This window comes from Dermacentor variabilis, chromosome 5 (assembly GCF_050947875.1).
Source record: "Dermacentor variabilis isolate Ectoservices chromosome 5, ASM5094787v1, whole genome shotgun sequence".
Taxonomy (NCBI): Eukaryota; Metazoa; Arthropoda; class Arachnida; order Ixodida; family Ixodidae; genus Dermacentor; species Dermacentor variabilis.
Genome location: NC_134572.1, coordinates 47,730,666 through 47,744,422, shown reverse-complemented (window position 1 = coordinate 47,744,422; position 13,757 = coordinate 47,730,666). Strand labels below are relative to the sequence as shown.

Below are 13,757 nucleotides of genomic sequence, written 5' to 3'. Positions count from 1 at the left end.
ACTACAGCCAGCAGCGGCTCTGGCCGTGCGGGGGAAAGAAAAAACAACCACAAAGCCCACCTTCGCGCATAGCGTTCGCCGCAAGCTTTTCCCGGTAAAGATTACGGTTGCTTAAGATGCAGTTGCCGGGAAGCGGCAACTGGATGGCCGGTCTATATATAACGCCGCGCGTCGCGGCGCTGCCAGTCTGTGCGGTGATCGGTGCGATGCCTCAATATATTGCGAAATGAAAACACGTATAGAGCTGCGCTCAAGTTTCTCATAAGGGAGAATCGTAATCATCGGCGGATTTTTGTCTCTCTCAAACAAATGTTTCCTTTCTTTTATTTCCTTTATTTTATTTAGGTTGCCGTTCGGTACAAATGGAGGATGCAGAGATAAAATATGCATAAAAGTAACTTGAGGTGTTCTCGACACCCTACCAAGTTCCATATAGAAACCACGAAATGATGCTTACTTGTGCACAAGCCGTTCACTAGCTGGTGATTACGCGGGCATGCGCAGATTATCTTATCTTTCTCCACGAGGCATGTCTGGCTGGGAAGGCAGGTCTTCTTTTGCTCTTCACTGCAGGCCTGTGCCGTCCACGCAGCTGAAATTATGGGAAAAAAAAGAATCCCCAGAAACAATTAGGACTGCTTACGCGTGGGGATGCAAAAGCAGTATAGCCCAATTGCTTTACCGTCTTGAATTCGGGGGCTTTACGCGGTAAAACCACAATTTCATTATGACGCACGCCGGTGGGGGACTGCGGATTAGTTTTCACCACCAGGCGATCTTTAACGTGCCGCCAATGCACGAGACACGACTGTTTTTTTGCATTTCGCTCCCATCGAAATACGGCTGCCGTGGTCGGGTTTTCATCCCGCGGCCTCGTGCTTAGCAGCGCAACACCATAGCCGCTAAGCCATCGCGGTGCGTTGAAATGTTTTTTTTTTCACGAATTCATGCGCACGCAAGCGCTCACCTGCATTCTAACTGCGTCTCAGTGCGGCCAAATCAAAACGCACCGGGCGTCTCGACGCGATGTCACGTGGGCAATGACGCACGTACTAGGCACACCTTTGGTCAGCCAGAACAGTGGCGTTGCCATGGCGTTGTAGAAGCGTGATCGTTTCGCCCCCCGGAGGCCCAGGTTCGGTTCTCACCCAGACCGAAGTGTGCCAATCTTTCCTTTCAAAACCTTTAATTTACGTTGTTTACAGTAACTTCTCTGAGAAATTTCCCGACAGTGCGAGGATTTTTTGACGCTTCTTATCTTTGCGCCGTTGGAAATGTTTCGTACCATCATTGGTTCATTCCTCCGTCTACAACGTATTTTAGCGTAATGGGGCGTGTAATGCTTTCGCATTAAAAAAGAAGGAAAGTGAGCACTGTAATCAGAACAAATGTGCAAGATATTTACGTTTTACAGAGTACAATATCAAAACGAAGCAACACAATTAATGCATAAAGCAGTGATTGTTTACAAGTACAAGCCGCCACATAGCCAAGATTTGGTGGCAATGTTCAATGTTGCAGAAAAGAAAAAGTAAATATGACCCATTCCACTCAATGAAGGTGGATCACCAGCGGAGGTGTTTAGCGCACGACACAGAGATGACCCAAAATTAAAGATTAAATTATGGGGTTTAACGTGCCAACACCACCTTCTGATAATGAGGCACGCCGTAGTGGAGGACTCCGGAAATTTCGACCACCTGGGGTTCCTTAACGTGCACCTAAATCTAAGTACACGGGTGTTTTCGCACCCATCGATATGCGGCCGCCGCGGCCGGGATTCGATCCTGCGACCTCGTGATCAGAAGCCCAGCACCATAGCCACTGAGCAAGCACGGCGGGTAGAGATGACCCATAATAGTGAACAAAGGTACGAAAATATTTACAAACAAAGTACGAACTCATCCGTGGTCATCGTGGTGATATAGATGCGCTCACACAATGACAACGAAGACAGCGCTATGCCCATCTTTGTTGACTTAGTAATAAGTCTTTTTTTTTTCTTTTGCACTACTCGCCTCAAGGATGAATTACACTGTGCCTGTGTTATTAATTTAATGATCGTAAAGCAGCTCAGAGGTTGCAGATCACCTGTGAGGCGGCTTGCTGAATTCAATGCAACAAATAAAGAAGGACAATTTTTGTGCATGTCAGCGTTATTTCGTATCTTAAGTGCCAACTTTTGCCGAAAGTCTCAGCTGGGTATAGTAAACAGCAGCACATTGGGGGTTTTCATTCATAACTTATTATACTGAATATAGCCGAATATTGGAAAAGACAACAAAACGTTCGTTGTGCTTTCCTTTGCATCAAACAGAAAATACCTTTTCCTTTTAAAAGGGGTGCAATTTTTGTCAGTTCAGAATTTCTTAAAGAGTGATATGCATTCATCTGGCAGTCAGCGGCTTACTTTTTTCAGTAACTGTTCTGTGCTTATTTACCTCACACAAGAAGGCACTAGAATTTTGTGTTTCCGAGACTGCACTACCGTTTGGAAAACTCGCAGTTTGTACTCTTTAAACTTTAAGGCACAGCAGAACTTTAAGGCACGGCACAATAGAGCTAAATAAGCATTCCTGTCCCCCTGCTAGCTCTTTGTGTTAACCTTTGAGATGGTTCCTTTTTTTTTTTTTTGCAGCACTGAAGAGGAGCCTGGGTGGGGGGGGGGGGACGCAGTGTTGACCAATACTTGCATGAAGCAACGGAAGAATGGCCCACTGCTGCTGACGATTGTGTCGAGATCAAGCTGATAGCATTGCTATGAGCCCGATAGCTGAAGCGAGTGGATTGTACACACAATATATTAGGTGATAACGAAGTGCAGCCGGGTTATGATTACCTTTGCAAGTAATGCCGTCTTCAGCGACCACCTCGTTGTATTTGCACCTGCATTCGTATGCTCTAGCCGAGCTCTCACTCTTCCTGCATCCATCGGGGCAGACAAGCTTAGCTTCGTTTGCAGTGCAAGCATCTTGAGAGGAATGAAAGGAGAGCAGATTAATGCCAACTAAACAAAAAGCAATACGAACGTTCTTGTCGATAGAGAGCGACCCGCTTAATAATTCGTTGCTATTCTGTTTTCCTACGTGACCTCTGAGCTGGCAATGCTAAGCCAACAATCGCTGCCCGCCTGTTTCAGCAATGAGGCCAGCAATGAAGCAACGAGGTTCCATGTGCTTGTTTTTTCTGCTTATGGAATAATTAACACTGGCCGACAGAAAAAGAAAACGCCTTTTTCTCTCACGAAAATCAAAATTTCATTAACTGAGGAACACGGCCGAGATTAGCGGCAACCAACAGCATCACGGTGCGCAAGTGCGTGGTTACACACGCGCAATTTGTACGGTGTGTCCTTTTCCTCACTTTCCCATACCACTTGCTTGCTCTCCTCGCAAGGAGCTCAATTTTTTTTCAAATAAGTCTGCCCCTTTCTCTCTGCATCTCTTTTTTTATTCTCGAATTAAGTGGTTTAAAAAGAGGGAGTTGAAACCTAGAACTGCTTTAACGGTCATTCTGAACCTCAAATCTTTTGTCTTCAGCTCAAAATCTGTCATTCTCTTAGGGAATGCAAATCTGTTGCAATAAAAAACGAAGCTTGGAGACACCGAACATTGAAATTTTGAGTTGCAGGACGCTCATCGAGTAACGCAACAGATGTAGCGGTATACTGGTCATGGCAAATGTGGCCATGGACCCGTCATCACATTGCCAAAACTTGTCATGCCCTTCCCGCTAACCTAGCACATTTTTACTTGCTCAAACGAGCTGAATTCAGTTCGCAGCGTAACGTCAAATAATATTGAAAAATGCCTTGATTACTTGATTACGACTATTTCTCGCATATGGACACATAATTTTTTTTTTCCTGTGAACAACCAGTGAGTAGTCTTCGATGAAGCTACTAGCAATAGTTGCTGCCCAAATCGACGTCCCCTCGACGTTTTCCTCTGTTTAACAGAAGCATATCTCGAATCCTAAGCCTATGCGAGCTGCTTGTTTTACCATGTTTCACGATGCTTTAGACGTCACTTATTATATCGCTCTTACCTTGGCATTTTCCGTCCGCTGCCATGATGCTACCAGGCGAGCAATAAGTGTTACTTGGTGGAGCCGCTGAAAGAGAAAAGGAGAGCTTGACACTTTCAATTTTTTTTACTTAAGAAAACACATTGCGGGGCCAGTTGGGGATGAACAATTTTTCTCTTTCTTAAGAAAGTTATCCAACGCTGATCTTTTTTTTTTTTTTTTTTTTGACGAGAACACAGAAAGGCATCCCATGAAGGAAGCTGACTCCAACTATGTTTATTGAAACTGACACGCGTTACATTTATCAAGAATGAAGGCACTGAAAGCACGCGCATTAATGACTGCAGGAAAAACCTATACACATAAAACACAGTGTATTAAAGTGAGCACACTGCGTATTATCGCCTTTTGTTCAATAATCTGAATGTGCTGGGACGCAGGGAGACTGATGTGGTGCTGACGCACGTGTCGCCTCTCCCCATGATGAAAAAGGTTTCTGATAGCTCACGACTTAGTCTGTCCTTACTTCTGGTTGGAATCATGAGTCCCTCAAGTCGTGGCTCACAGTTATGGTGTGCTTATATCGTTGCAAGAGCCGCAACGGGTGGCCAGATTCTGGAACGAGGCCGGAACGTCTCCTAACGATCTTACGCGTTTCCTGGCACGTCCGTTGGCACAGAGCCCAATTTGACAGACGTAAACTTTGCCACATGAAAGGAGGATCTCCTAGACAACAGCGGTACAACACCATACGTACAGCTTTGCGCATTTAATACCATGGCGCGTGTGTTTCTTACCAACAACAACAACAACAACACAACACGGAGACAAGAAGGTAGCAGCGCCATACCAGTGGTTATCCCATAAATCTATAGGGTGTCCCACAATCTGCAAATGGTTGGCAACAAGCACGCCACCCCGATGGTCTTCTCTGCACAAGGTAAATATATAGGCCAAGGTGTGCCCCAAGGTCCGCAGTGGCAGCCCTGCGACTTCCGGTTGAAGAATGAAATTCGCAAAGCCGTAAGTACTCTGTGCCACGGGTGTTGTCTATGAGATCCCCCTTCCATGTGGCAAAGTTTATGTCTGTTAACGTGGGCGCTGTGTGAACGAACGCGCCAGGGAACATGAAAGACCTTTAGAAGACGTTATGGCCTCGTTCCAGAATCTACCCGCCCATTGCCGCTCTCGCAAAGGTACAAGGGATCAAAACTGTGAGCCACGACCTGAGGGAATCAAAATTATGCCAATAAGTAAGGAAAGCTATCGCAATCCTTTTTTTAACATGCAGAGAGGCGATTTAGTATGATGTGGTGCTGCCGCACCACATCAGCCTCCCGGTGTGCCAGTGAATCAGATTATTAAACAAAAGGTGATAATCTGCAGTATGCTCACCCTAATGTGCTGTTATTTCTTTTGTGTGTGTGTACTTTTTCTGCAGCCAGGAATGCGCATACGCTCAGCGCCTTCATCATTGTTAAATATAACGAGTGTTGATACCAATGAACATAGTTAGAGTCAGTGCCCGTCCTGTCACAATTTTGTGTCTTCGTCAAGAAAAGCAGCACTGGGATAATTTCTCAAGAAAAAACAATAATTTTAAGGGCACAATAATGACTTGTTTATAGAAACTATATTTTGTTTATAAATATTGCTCAATAATGACTTTTCAAAAACAGTGTGAAGATAGCGTCGAACCAGCCCAGAGTCAGATCAGTGCAGTCACATTCTGAATACGAACGGTCTGCAGACTTTGAGTTTTGCGAGTGTACACAAGTCACCACTTTAAATAAGCGTGTCCTTAAGAAAGGTGGTACTCGTAAACGCGCCAGTACTAAGCATTTTGGCTTATTGACAATTCAAGCAAATCTGAGTAATCGAAGGCTCCCATAGTCACTCATACAACCACAGACCCTCACGCACCGGTACAAATATAAGTTTCCGTTCAGTGTTAAGGTAGCTACAAGATTTTTTTTTCTTTTTACTTACCTGAGCCTGCAGCAGAAAACGAAGTTTACTTTATATCCCATCTTGTTTTACTTCATGTACTTTATTGGCCACAGGCTCTCAACATATTATATGGCTTAGCTATTTTGAGTGCTAAGATGATATTTGACTACATTGTTAAAATCTGTCACAAACACTCTATCCTGAAGACATGTGGCCAGTGTCCAAGCATGCTGTCTTCAAAACATTTAAAAATGTCCGTATACACTCCTTTATCAAACATTCATAGCACCTTCCCCAAATATGCAGGTTAGGCCTCCAAAGGGATGAGGTCATAGTTATGTATATAAGAAGAGGTACCGGCCTTGTGATTAACTGCTGTCGCATTTACTGCGCTATAGGCTCCTTTTCATACATTACCCCTGTCACGGAGAATTGACGCACTCTGCCTAATGGCGAATAATGTGAAAAAAAACATTAAAACTATCCAATTAAAGGGTATTTGTAGATTGCCTCTATGAAGTAGGAAATGGCTCGGTCTAATCGGGAGTGGAGGCTTGGTAAACCAAAAAAGGAAGCAAATGCGAAATATGGATATTAACGCACAAGTTAAATTTCAGCGCAAGTTCATCTGAACCCCTTGCGAATGGTCATTTTGTGGACAAAAGTGGTGAATCACAGAAGTTCGTTTTCGGCTGCTTTTCGGTAGCCGGATTCAGCAGCAGCCACGAATCAAGAAGTCTCAACAAGAATTCTCAACAACAGGGCCGGTGAGGCCATGTTGACTCATATATAGCTAGCTTCGGTATAACCACTTTCGACAAATGGACATACTACGCGCCGCTAACAGATATCGGTGCTGCCCTAGACTTGAGATTAAAGACAGCATTGCCTATACCTGAGCAGTCTGCAGAGCTCCATCCTTGACAGCAGCGATTATCCTTCTCAAGCCAATTTTTCTCGCAGAGTTCCTTGCAGGTCAAGTCAGGACGCAGGCATGTTGTAGCTGAAAATCAATGTAAAATGGTTTCACTAAGATTACTACAATGTTTTATGCTATCTAGAATTGCCCTCACCCATGTTGGGAAGCAGAAATGACCAGTGCTGTAGAATCGCCGTAAATCTGCTTACAATCACAACATAATTGAAAGACGAAACGTTCTTTCCATTTCATAAAGTCACTGCACCTTGTATGTCCACACGATAGCATGCTGTTGGGCCACACATAGATAACTACATTTGTCGCGCTAAGCAGAAGAGCACAAAAGGCCCACATAGCCTCGACGGGCACTGCTCAAACTGACAGGGTCGGTGAACTTGCAGCGGCTGTCCCGGCTTTGGGTGGATTACTTTCGTGGTGTCCTGTTCTGCGCAACTGCAAAAAATCTACTTGTTTATTTTATAGGAGAACCTCACTGTGCCTTGCAAACAGCAGCCGGCTAGCTCGAACTTATGCAAACCAATACGAAAAACCGATGTTAAGGTCAATGCTTGCATAAGTGCTCCTAATTTGTAAGAAAGTTATGGGCCACAGGGGTGCGTGTGAGCGACGATTTAACTGATACTGCCCATTCTAGACTAAACTTCGTATTGACTACAGCAAGTAATACGCAAGAATCGCGCGCTCGAATTAGCCTCTGAAGTTGCATGCCTATACGTGAACACCGTTATTCACGCTGGGTGTTTCCTCTGGGGTGGCCTTATCCATAGACATAAAATCATGCGCCCGAATGCAACTACCACACACTAAAGAAATTGCACCATTAAAGGCATTGTCTCGTCTCTATATACTCGCCACATTACACCCACAAAAACGCCATTTGGGCCAACTAATATTCCCATTATAAGGGGTGAGTCTTTCTTTTAGAATTGCATCCTATAGTTCCCTAATGTGTGTTTTGCTGTAATGCGAATTACAGTTTATTTTTACGTCGATATATTTTAATCTGCCTCTACCTGTTCGAGCAGTGAACTGGCACAAACCGCTTGGAAATAGACACTTATGACTTTTTATTTGCTTCACACGTCTACGTTTCTAAACACCCATAAATTCTGGAATGTGTGTGTTTTCACACAAAACAAACTTTTAACGCTTGTCAACGTTCTTTTTTTTTTTGTTGTTGTTGTTGTCCTCTCTTCTTTTGTGCTTCTACTCTTGTAAGACTATCAAATACCGGCTAGACCAAAGTGCCACCCTTTAGCACATTGAAATTCAAGCAAGCGTGCACGAAGGGTGTTCTGCTAATTAATGCACTCATTTTCAAAAATTTCAGGTAATATAAAAGCGCAAGAAGGGTGTTTTAACACCAAATCGACCTTTAAGGGTGTTATATTGCTCAGTGTGCACGTGAAATTTGTATTATTCAGTGAAACTTCTTGGCCCTCTCCTACATATCATCTAAATTCGCAAACTCTTAGGTACTATGCAATTTATTACCAACTTTTAGTTCATTAAGCGTGGCCTGCACTCTTGGACATTTTCAGCAGACATGAAACGTACAGAGGTGTTAAACATAATGTATTATGCTTAATATTTTCTTCGTTTATGTTTAATTACTACACATCGCTTCTATAATGCATATAAAATCGATGCACATAAGAAAAATAAATTAATTATTAAGCAGAAAAAAAGGACGAACGCCTTCCACAACGGGGCCTCGCCCCTACGGAGTGCTTGTTTTTTTAACCACGTGTTTAGGAGTGCTAAATATTCTTGGCAGATATGATGGCGTACTACAATTTATTCTTTTTACATCTCATTATTATTTGTTGCCCAATGAAACGCTTAGTGCCGAAGGCCCATTTTCTCACTCTCGTTTCACGCTTGTTTCCATATACTGGAAGTTCTGACATCTTAATCAATTTCCCTGTTTCGTCGCCGTAACTTTACCGACAGCTTCGAAAATTGCAAGTCTATCAATGATGTCTGAAGCGAAGTAGGTCATCGTATAGTCTTCCTGAATCAATAGCAGCCAAGACAAATACTTTAAAGGAAATATAATAGACCAGTATTTAAAACAAACCCGTCAACAATAAGGTTAACATACTCACAAACCTAGCGTGTGATTGTTATGCTTGTGACACAATTACGGCGGTCATTGAAAAACCTCGCCTTTGGAGCGGTATCATGCTGTGCCATGCATCGGCACAAGTAATGGCTATGATGTCCGCAAATGAGCATATTGATTGTTGAACTCCTAGTTCCGCAATTTGTGTAGTTCATTTTGTCCAGTCTCGTGCGCCCGCAAAAATACTGTGGTCTAACAAGTTATTGTGCACGTGTCTGTAAAGAAGTGCGGGTGGATCGAGCCAAAGTGTTCTGAAAACTTTTTTTTTTGCTTATCTGTCTCTCCGGTGGACATATTATCGTGAGCTCATATCACGCGCAACTCTTCTGACAGCGCCCTTATAGGCGCAATTGCTATTGCTAGACGCGTGCGCAACATTCATGCGCCTCTTGCAAGTAATCGCAGGTATGACATGTATCACTATAATATGGCCGTTCTCCACATTCCGTTTCGCATGAGATGGCAGCTTAGTTCGGTTAAGTTAGGACAGATACGAAAAAGAAACTGCGGTGGAGGAAGAAAATACTAATGAGAAATGCCTGTGGTTTCACTTGCCAAAACCACGATATGAATGGCAGGCACGTTGTAGTGTGGGAGTCCTCATTCATTTGGCCTCCTCGGTTTCTTAACGTGCATGCAATGCAGTGTATATGATGTTTTTGTATTTCGCCCACAGCGAAATGCGTTTGGCGGGATTCGATCTTGCGACCTCCTTATTAGCACTTCAAGCCACTTGCCACTAAGCCACAGCGGCGGGTAAAAACAGAAACAAATAAAGTGAACTGGGAGAAAGAAGTTCTGCATAGTGTCTGAATTTTGTAGTGCATAAAGGAATCCTGCTAAAGGCATTTACAAAATTACACAGAAGAAAAACTTTTCGTTGTTTATTTGACATTCGATGATATGCTAAGCGGACGCACACGCTAACTAAGCGGACGCGTGCCAAAGGAAGCCAGATTTTAGTAATCATCCTTTCAGGTTCTCTTCACACCGCAACTTGTCAGCGGAAGACGTGTCTCAGTTTGTTATATTGATACAGGCGTAGATGTGAGTTAACACAAAGCATGAGGGCAATGTGGCAAACACAATCCAGGATTCCAAATACCGAGGCTGAGCGCCGAGCAACAGAACCGGCAAGCGCAGCAGTCTTGTACTTACGAACACACTTTTTTTTGCTCCTGTCCATTGCAGCCCATTCTCCGCAGTCGCACTTCGCACCAAAACTCCACTCCTTATTCAGCACAGCAGTGGCACCCTTTCTTTTGCATTCGTCAATGAACCAATCGCGAACTGAAAAACGGTGACAAAAAAAGCTGTGTGTGTGTGATTTGATTATGGTTTATTGGTTTCGGTGGAGGATATTTGACGCGCTTCTCCAAATTAAGCCCGGTTTGCAAGCACAGACTGAACGAAGCCACGCGAAGAATTCCTATAGCTCCTGCGCAAGTTTAGGTATCAGTAGTAAGGAGCCACAAAAATACGCTTAATATCGCAAGCTTCTGCAGATGCAGCAGGCGTGTTCACAGTGACAGAGGAGCCAGCCATCTCTGAAATTCTGACAGAGCATTTCTTTTCCTTTTTTAAAAAAAATTAAAGTGAGGCATAAGTTTCCACATATTTGTGGCAACGCAATTTCGCAGCGCACATTAATGAGTTTGCCGTCAGTGCGCCTGCCTTGTACACATTTGCGATTGTTAAGGACAAGCGCTGCGTACGTCGAATGATTCATTACACCACGTTTCACTACAGTGAATCTGATAACATGGTATAATAAATGATTTCAAAATATTGGACAATAAGCGGGCGATATTATGCGGAGCTAGAAACGATAAATAAAAGGCATTGCCCTACTGGGCATTGCAATCGTAAGGAATGTACTTTCTCATCACACGTTATTGTATGCACAGAAATTACGTTAATACTAACAACTATTTTAAAGAAAGAAAATTACCGCGTCCTTTATTTGCTCAGTAACAATACGAAAAAACCCACTAGAAACGCGACAGTTCGAGTCTTTATGTACATTCTCAGCGAAGCGCAGTATCCTCGACTGTCGATCAAAGTGAACTGTTGTGCTCTAGAATCACCAAGCATCACCAAGCATGAGGAACGCAAAAAACAGTGCCGGAAATCCAATGTGGTGCCCTTTGCTGTCTCAGCTTGCTTTGTCCCTACTTGCGCTGCCTCTTTCGAACGCAGCCGTGGAACGCGTGTCCAGCCAGGTTTCGTGGAGAAAGAATACGTTGACAAACTGCATGTCAAACGAGACACTGAAAGGTCTCCTTCACGTTAAGTTTGGTTTGGCAGATAGGGGGAATTCCTGCAAAAATTTTCAGCTAGATGAAGTTTCTGTCAAATTTCAACTGGGCAGTTCTATATGGTCCAAGTGGCAGTGGAAATTAATTCAAATGGGGCCAGATTGTATATTCAATCCACTTGCGTAAATCCCCAGTGTGAGAAGGATAAACCGGGACTACACAATATGTTTTGTTTTTCGTTCTTGATTTTCTTCAGCCAGCGACGCATTACGTGAAAGTTGCAATTGTTTCATGGTACATCTTGAATGTTGCATATTATTACAATGATAGGCTCTGTAAATATGTGAAAAACGATGTTCGTCCACATTGAAGACGGCAAGGCAATTGCTCACCAAAGGTCAGTGAGTGATCGCCCTGCCAACGTTAAAGTGATAACACGTCGGTTTTCATACCGTACTTCTGCGACAATTCTTTTCCCTCCAAACTTTGCGCGTGCGAGTAATTACGATTACGGCTTGCTTCTTATACGCACGTACTTTATCATCATTGTAATTTCTCTTTGTTTGTCTTACTGGTCATTACATTGTACTTTGCTTACGCGTATTTTCTAGCTGGGAGGAAAAAAAAGAATGCGTTCGATATACATAATAGGTGCTTGTGGTACTGTTACGTCCATATTTTATTATTTTTGAACACATCGCAGTGGTGGATGGGAAAATATTTCTTGCCAGTTTTTTATATATATACAAGGTATATATAAGGTTCTACTGACATCCTATTCTGATGTATAGTGCTTGGATTTGTTAGACAATTGGGTTTACTTCGTACTTAATTTCATGACCGCAGTGCGCAACACATACAAATCGATTCTGTGTCCTCTCTAGTGGAATTACATTTCTTTATTCTTTTTTTCAAGGCGCACTGAATATAAGGTACACAGCCCCCCCGCGGAAATTTGGCAACACGCGCATGCATGCCTACAGTCACAGAAACTTACATACACGTTTTCACATTGCACAAATCTCACCAGCGAATCCCTGTTCAAATATTGCGCATTTCAACTCTTTCCGGTACTAGTATCACCTCGATCATTACCAGCGCCCTAATGCAGGCGGTAATGAAACCTAAAATTTTAATTCACCTCTTCTGTTATGGGCCAGCAGTTCGTTCTGTTTGTTCCCACTCAAAGGTTAATTGCAGTGCCAACTATCGCTTCTTCACACGAGGAAAATGCTAGAAGGGTTCTAGTTTTGTTCCAGAGTCCAGTGTTCTTCCAGACGGCAGCATTTTCTAACTCAGCGTCGAGCTGCTTTCGAGTAAATTGGAAAAGAACGAGAGAGAGCGGGAGAGAAATAGCATGTTTATTTTATGAGTAAAACTTAGAAAAGGCATCCCTATTTTAATGCCTTGAGGTCAGGCCGCCTCTTGGGAGCACGATCGTGAACAGCTGAAGCTCATCCTCGGTGTTGGAGCGGCAATATTGTTGTTGAATGTTATAGAAAAATGCCTCGGGTACATCGAGGCGCGAACTGAAGTTAGCTCAGAATTTGGCTCAGTAAATGCGAATAACGTAATGAGTAAATCGGAAAAAAAATTCTTCGGTTCATTGTAACATTAAGTGGCGTCCAAGTCAGCGTCTGAGTGGCAGCTCTCGCTAGAATTCTTTACGCACATCTTGACGTCATTGTTGTGTTGGTTGCATGCAGCGAAACTAATTCTGGAGCCTGAAATACGCGGGGAGATTTCGACCCCATCTACATCATCTATAACACACCTTCAGAACATCATGAATTGTTTTCGCTATCTTTTTGGCTACTTCTCGCTCACGAAAAATTTGGGTCTGGCTATTTTTGGGCTACATTTTGAAATGATTTGGCTATTTTTGTTGGGCCATCTGGCCACCTTAAAGACGGCGCGTTTTCCCTCCGCTTTCTTTCATCGCGCGCGCCAGATTGAGCCGCAATCATCGGCTTCCCTCGTGTGCTTTCACTCGCACAAGCAGCATACGATACGCGGCGACGCTGTTATCACCCTTGGACTTTATACGGGACATCACGGCAACGGCGACGGCAGATATGTGACTGGGCTGTCCATATAATTGCTATCGCAATAAAACAAAAACGTAAGAAATTGTGGTATCACTTACTCTTGCAGTTTACCGATAGAGATTCTACCTTTGGGCAGCCACATCTTGCATTGTTAACCCCTTTTTCAATGCAGACGCCATACGTGCACTCGGTGGTTTTACACGTTCTTTTAACTGCAATAACAAAAGTGAACCAAGAAGAACTTTTAATAAATGCAATAATCAAGGCACAACACTGTTTGAGTTCAGTGGTGTTGGTAAGAGTAAACATACTATCAATCACCAGGAAAGAAGCAGCGAAATCACATTTTTTAAGACGAAGATCTAACAAGAACCATCTCGCGACAACACCTTTTAGATGGTGTTTACTTA

At 43.4% G+C, this 13,757-nt stretch overlaps 1 protein-coding gene across 2 annotated transcripts in view; it reads right to left on the bottom strand.

Annotated features, from left to right (window-relative positions):
- The window catches only part of LOC142582545 (uncharacterized), a 386,945-nt gene that overhangs the window by 281,076 nt on the left and 92,112 nt on the right, over positions 1-13,757 (bottom strand). For both annotated transcript variants that reach the window (XM_075692387.1, XM_075692389.1), the window contains 6 exons: positions 13,446-13,559; positions 10,200-10,331; positions 6,872-6,979; positions 4,048-4,113; positions 2,840-2,971; positions 458-592 (listed from right to left, as the gene is read on the bottom strand). In XM_075692387.1, coding sequence (XP_075548502.1) covers positions 458-592; positions 2,840-2,971; positions 4,048-4,113; positions 6,872-6,979; positions 10,200-10,331; positions 13,446-13,559 — 687 coding nt within the window. The remainder of the gene's footprint in view (positions 1-457; positions 593-2,839; positions 2,972-4,047; positions 4,114-6,871; positions 6,980-10,199; positions 10,332-13,445; positions 13,560-13,757) is intronic.